Below are 6,588 nucleotides of genomic sequence, written 5' to 3' on the forward strand. Positions count from 1 at the left end.
GAATAATTCTGTCTTTTTAACTCATTTGTGCTAACTTCAGCTTCCTTCGGCTTCTATTTAGCTGATTTTAACTTTTAGCTATCATTCTTACCTTTTCTACTTTTCTTCTAATTTCAACTGTTTGAGCTACTTTCAGCTCTTTTACTGCAATTTTCAGCTATTTTGTGTTTCTAGCTACTTTTGATCTAATTTGAGCTTTTTCAGCTAAATTTACCTTTTTTTGATTAATTCAGCTTTTCACTTCTTAATTCAGCAAACATGCTCTTTCTGGTTTTTTTTGTGTGCTAATGTCAGCTATTTTAGCTACTTTGTAAAACTATTTTTAGTCTAGTTTCAGCAATAAGCTTTCACACTGCATTTTTGCAGAAAATGCATGTTCTCTAGAAGGGACGCACCGATATGAAAATTTCAGCTGATATCGATATCCAGAACTATTCTTGCTGTTACGGCCGATGGCCAAACACACAAATTATTTATGTGCATATACACACCAACACACTTGTGTCTTTTTTCGATACTGTAAACAACGACCAGACTGTCTGTGCAGCATCACTATCACTATCAGGATCAAACAGATGCCACTTGATCAACTATTTCCCCTCCCAAAACAGAAACACATAGGCTGTGTCTCAATTTACGAGTTGCAGCCGACGTAGACCATGGCCGACGTTGACCACAGTCTACGTGGGCCGTAGGCCGCTCGTGTCAGCTGCATAAACAGCTGTGAAATGAGACAGTCTAGTCTACGGCAGACATATATTTGCGTGACCACGCGGTGCCTCGTTACCATGCTGATATGTTTTATATCACATCGCTTTAGTTGTTTTTTCAAGGTATAACTTCACAATATTCAGTTTTAATAGAAAAAGTTACAGATAAATAAATAAAAAGCATTATTAATTTGAGTTTAGCACCGGTTTCAGTACTTCTTACTGCATTTTATTTAACATCTCATTGCAACAAAACTTTCTTCAGCTAAGTTGCTAAACTTATATTTTCCGCCAAGGTTGCCCTTTTGTCACTGATTCTGTTCATAACTTTTGTGGACAGAATTTCTAGGAGCAGCCGAGGTGTTGAGGGGATCTGTTTTGTTGACTTTAGGATCACATCTCTGCTTTTTGCGGATGATGTGGTCTTATTGGCTTCATCAGATCGTGATCTCCAGCTCTCACTGGAGCGGTTCGCAGCCGAGTGTGAAGTTGCCAGGATGAGGGTCAGTGCCTCCAAACCCGAGACCATGGTCTTGAGCCGGAAAAGGGTGGGATGCCTTCTTTGGGTAGGGGAGGAGGTCCCGCCCCAAGTGGAGGAGTTTAAGTATCTCAGGGTCTTGTTCACTGAATGAGGGAAGAAGGGAGCGGGAGATCGACAGGTGGATTGGTGCTGAATCTACAGTGATGCGGGCGCTGTACCAGTCTGTCGTGGTGAAGCGAGAACTGAGCCAAAAGACAAAGCTCTCGGTTTACCAGTCGGTCTACGTTCCTACCCTCATCTATGGTCACGAGCTTTGGGTAGTGACCAAAAGAACAAGATCACGGATACAATTGGCCGAAATGAGTTTCCTCTGCAGGGTGGCTGGGCTCTCCCTTAAAGATAGGGTGAGAAGCTCAGTCATCCAGGAGGGACTCAGAGTAGAGCCGCTGCTCCTCCACGTCGAAAGGAGCCAGTTGAGGTGGCTCGGGCATCTGGTTAGGATGCCTCCTGGACGCCTCCCTGGTGAGGTGTTCCAGGCACGTCCCACTGGGAGGAGGCCCCGAGGAAGACCCAGGACACGCTGGAGGGACTATGTTTCTCAGCCAGCCTGGGAACGCCTTGGGATTGCCCCCGCGACCCGACCCCAGATAAGTGGAAGAAAACGGACGGACAGACATTTTTCTGTCCGTGATAAATTTTCAAACCCCACCGCCAAATAAAACAAAAACTTTGCCATCATTGTTTTTCTGTTTAATCCGCTGACGGTGGAATGAATTCTAGGATACCGTCGGCTGCGTTGGATACTCAGATGCAGCCAACGTTTTCAGGGTTTTGTCGGCCGCACGATAGGCGCCCACGAATTGAGACATCCTACAGCACAGGGCAGTGATGTAGGTGGCTGACAAATACGCCCCATGTCAGCTGCAACTCATGACTTGAGACAAAGCCAAAGCTAAAAAAATGGGAAATCAATATCAGACACTAATATCGGCCCAGTTTTACCAATATTCTAAAAAATGACCAACATCGGCCGATACTGATGTCAATGCCAATACATCGTGCATCCCTATTCTCTAGTGTTACTTGTCAATTTATACTGTGAATGAGCTGATGTGATGCCCATACCTCTCGTGGCAGCTCTGTTAGGAAGTTCTCATCTGCAGCAAAAGTCCTCAGGCTGTGCAGGTAGCCGACGGTGGGAGGCAATGACTCCAGCTCATTACAGCTGCAGTCCAACTCCTCCAACAGAGAAAGACTGGAGGAAAGAAAGATTGAAAGAGCATGACAACGAGAGAAAATAAAACCATTCAGAATGCCACTTCATGTCAGCTGCAAGACTGAAACTGGAAATAAACAAACTCTAAAGCTGAATCAATAAGTCTCACAGTCCTCGGTGACATGCTGCTTTATGTACTCAGATTATTTTAAAATAGATCATCGCCCACAAGCTGCCCTGCTGTTGCAAATGCAAAGCAAGAATGAATCTGCAGCTGAAAAGAAATTCCTAAACAAAAAAATTTGACTTAAGTTATTTAACAGCTGAAGAAAACGTGCTCATCTTTCCCTCATATTTCTGTCTGGGTCTGCAGCCTTTATGTGAGGGTCAGGGAGGAGAAACACTGGTTACGTTCAGCTTTAACATAAAATAAAAATAAAAAGTCGTCAAACTTTTCAATTCACTCCCAGGCGGCGCATATTGAGAATGAAGGACGTTTAAGTCAACGATTAAATCAGCCCTTCAAAAGAATTTCGACATTAGTTTGGCCTTCAATAATTTCCACCGCTCTCACTTTTTTCTAATTGGATTTTAAAAACGTTCTCCCTCCACTCTGTTGTACACTGGCATCTATTGTAAGGCCACTACAGGACACATGACCGCCCTTTGGCTGCCTTCGATGGCCTGACATCAAATTAACAGCAGGCTAATGCTAACGAGACAACAATTTTACATTCATGTACTGTCCTTGTTAACACTGCATTAGTCCGCTATTATTATTCTCGAAAGACCACGCCATATGGGCCACCATACTGTCAGAAATGAGAGCAGAGGAAAGGGAAGGTAACAAGTAAAGAGCTTTATATGCAACGTAAAATATTAATAAATCATAAATTTTTTTTCTTAACATTATTGCATTTCTAATTTAATTTACTACTAAACATTCAGATAAGGTTAAAGGTTGGGTCTCACCAGCTATGTTTACATACACAAAGTTCTTTGATCGGATTGAAATGTATTTAAATTAAATAATCCGAATGTATCATTTAGACAGGCACAAAATTAATTGATCTGATCACGATGAGCGTTTACATGCTTTTATTCAGAACTAAAGCACTGATATGTGCGGGGTTGTAAACTTTCCTTAAAAAAACACAGAAGAAGAAGTTCTACTTCCGTGTTGAACATAAAGAAATGTTCCAACAAGCCTTCTGAGTGCCCAGAATGGACCCGCAGCAGGTTGTAATAATGCTGGAGACGTTACTGCGCTCCACATTCCTACACTTTCTACCGTTTCTAACAGAAATGTTTTATCGCTAACCGACCAATTTAGCTTCCCCGACAAATTAGTATCTAGCCTGGCGGAAATATGTCAGATTGGGGCAGGGCGCACAGTCAGGTCAGTGTTCCACAACTAGAATAATTCATGAATCAGATCAGATTGGGGTGTTTAAGAGATGTTTTTAATCTTTTTTTTCCAGATTGGCCATTTATTTCCATTACTTGTGTCTATGTAAACACAACTAATAAGAGGAAGTCATAAAGGTCGTTGGACTAGTTGGTCACTCAGACTTGACTTGTTTATTTTTTTGTGTGCACCACTTGTAAAACTGCATACTTGCACCTTATTTCACAGCCCACCTCCATTCACAAAATACCCACCACAGTCAGCTTTATCTTCCAACATTATCTTCAACTAAAACACGGCTCTTATTTAGTACGGAGGACCAAAACTGACATATTTAAAAAATAAAAGCAGAAATATATAAAAGGTCCAATAAATAAATAAAACATAAATATCTCTCTTTTTAATTATTTGATGTATTTTAAGTGTATTTATTTATTTATTGTGCCATTTATATAGTTCTGCTTTTATTTTTAATTTTGTCAGTTTCGGTCTTCCATAATTTAGAAACATAAATGTTGGAAAAAGGAACGATGTGAGGGGATCATACCCATCATGAGGAAAATAACATTTTTAACACTACATAAGGTAGGAAAAGAAAAGAACCCTTTAAGAGGAGTAATGACTCTACAGCAGTACTTATCAAGACTAAAACCCGGAACTTGTTCAGGAAGACAAAAAGCTTTCAGTGCGTTCAGATACAACTCTTGCCAAAATGTTCCTCAGTGTTTAATAGCATTTTTACCTTCACACCATTTATTTGTGCAAAGGCTTAAAAGTTGTCAAATAATATCATTAAATAATTCCTATCTTAAATGATGTAACTCATCAAATGTTTTACAGAGATGTGATGAACGTAGATATTTTATATTAGGTCTGGATCTAAAATAATCTTTGTTGTTTTGTCACAAGGATTGGAACAGTTCTACAAGTTTACATCACTGCATTCACTTTATTTGCCATCTTTACCATCTAGCAAATATGCAATTGATTTTAAATGAAGCAAATGGATTTTGTTCAGACCTTCAGCGCAGTGAAAGGAAACATCTTTATGCTTGCATGGAATGGTTATCAGCATGGGGAAGCAGGTTTTTCTGTATCTGAAACACAGCTGAACGTCAGTCCGTCTCTGAACAAGCCCTTGGATCCAGGAGGCTAATTTTACTCACCCTTGCTTGGGCTTCGGACTAACGCCACGGCAACGCAGCAAATACAACACACAGAACCCCCCCCAACAGTCATCAGCCACCAGAACAACACAGCAGCGATCAGTGACAAACAAGATAAACAACCCAACAACAACCCAAAATGAACTGATAAAAGGGATCAAATTAAACAAAATTGAATTACCTATAATCTGAATATGGCTTCAGAATTGGGTTTTTTTTGTTTGTGTGTGTATTTGTGTGTGTTTGTGTGTGTCAGTTTCTTACCTCCCAATGGTGTGAGGCAGTGAGGTCAGCTGGTTGTCATCTACCTTCAGAGTGGTCAGCTTCTTTAACATTCCTGCATCACATGAAAGCACAAACATGCAAAGACTCATTTTGGAGACGCGAAAAAGTCTCCCCAAAAAAAAAAAAAAAAAAAAAAAGAAATAAATTGAGTGAGCTATGGTTTTCCAGCATTTGATCAAATACATAATATATGATACAAGCTTTTCTCCTTTCACTACATGTCGTTCTTTTTGTTGTTTTTAAGCATTAATAGCCTCTTTCACAAGACAGGTCAGTGAAATCACTGCACAGACCAGTCCGGCTTTAAGCTCCCATAAAATCACAGGAGAAGCCGGCCAGGCCCCGTTCACCTGTACGTGTTCAGAAATGAACCAAAAGAGGCGTGGAGCAGAACTCAGCTGGGCTGAAATGGACCACGATGTATTTATTGTGTGACGGGTGTCTGCCTCGTAACAAACAAAACCAACAAAATAAACTTAATTTAGCGATCCTGTGGTTCAATTTTTTAAACTAACTACACAGTTTCTGTTCTGTGTCGTCTTTAATATTCCCTCGGTGATAAATCCTGCAGTCGCTCGCTGACGTCATCCTCATGTGAAAAACGAAAAAATTTTTTACTCATTTTAGTGATCCTGTGGTTCAATATTTTTAAAACTAAAGTTGCTGTTTCTGGTAGTTTTTAATATTCTCTCAGTAATTAATCTGTTGATTATCCTGTAGTTGATCCAGCTAATGTCTGTTTTGATTGTATCAAACACACACACACACAAAAAAACAACAGAATTAAATGATTTTCAACGATCATGTGGTTCAACATTTTTTAACTAAATACAAAGTTGTTGTTTCATGTCATTTATAACATTCACTCTGTAATAAATCTGTTTTTGATTAATCCTGTGGTCGCTCGCTGATGTCATCAGCTCATAATCATTTTCTGAGCCGCAGGTTGCTTTTTCACAAGTCGGTCAGCCCACTTTGGGCCCGGCTCTGATACTWCCTCTGCTGACGGCCCAGAGGGGCGTCAGAGGCGAGCTCACTTCACTTGCCTTTCATGTTTTTTCTGAATGCTCAGAGGAGGATAGAACCAGTGTTGTAAAKTAACTAAGTACAAATACTTTACTACTGTACTTAAGTAGAAATTTTGGTTATCTGTACTTTACTTGAGCAATTATTTTTCAGTGTACTTTTTACTTTTACTCATTACATTTTTACACAGTTATCTGTACTTTCTACTCGAGCAATTATTTTTCAGTGTACTTTTTACTTTTACTCATTACATTTTTACACAGTTATCTGTACTTTCTACTCGAGCAATTATTTTT

The 6,588-nt window shown here is 39.9% G+C and overlaps 1 protein-coding gene across 1 annotated transcript in view; it reads right to left on the reverse strand.

The window, feature by feature from the left end:
* lrrc7 (leucine rich repeat containing 7) overlaps positions 1 to 6,588 on the reverse strand; it is a gene marked incomplete in the record, with an annotated part of 55,654 nt that overhangs the window by 42,461 nt on the left and 6,605 nt on the right. Inside the window, 3 exon segments of the mRNA XM_014017770.1 lie at positions 2,317 to 2,446; positions 4,982 to 4,999; positions 5,246 to 5,318. Of these exon segments, the coding sequence (XP_013873224.1) occupies positions 2,317 to 2,446; positions 4,982 to 4,999; positions 5,246 to 5,318 (221 nt within the window).

This window comes from Austrofundulus limnaeus, unplaced genomic scaffold (assembly GCF_001266775.1).
Source record: "Austrofundulus limnaeus strain Quisiro unplaced genomic scaffold, Austrofundulus_limnaeus-1.0 Scaffold176, whole genome shotgun sequence".
Lineage (NCBI taxonomy): Eukaryota > Metazoa > Chordata > Actinopteri > Cyprinodontiformes > Rivulidae > Austrofundulus > Austrofundulus limnaeus.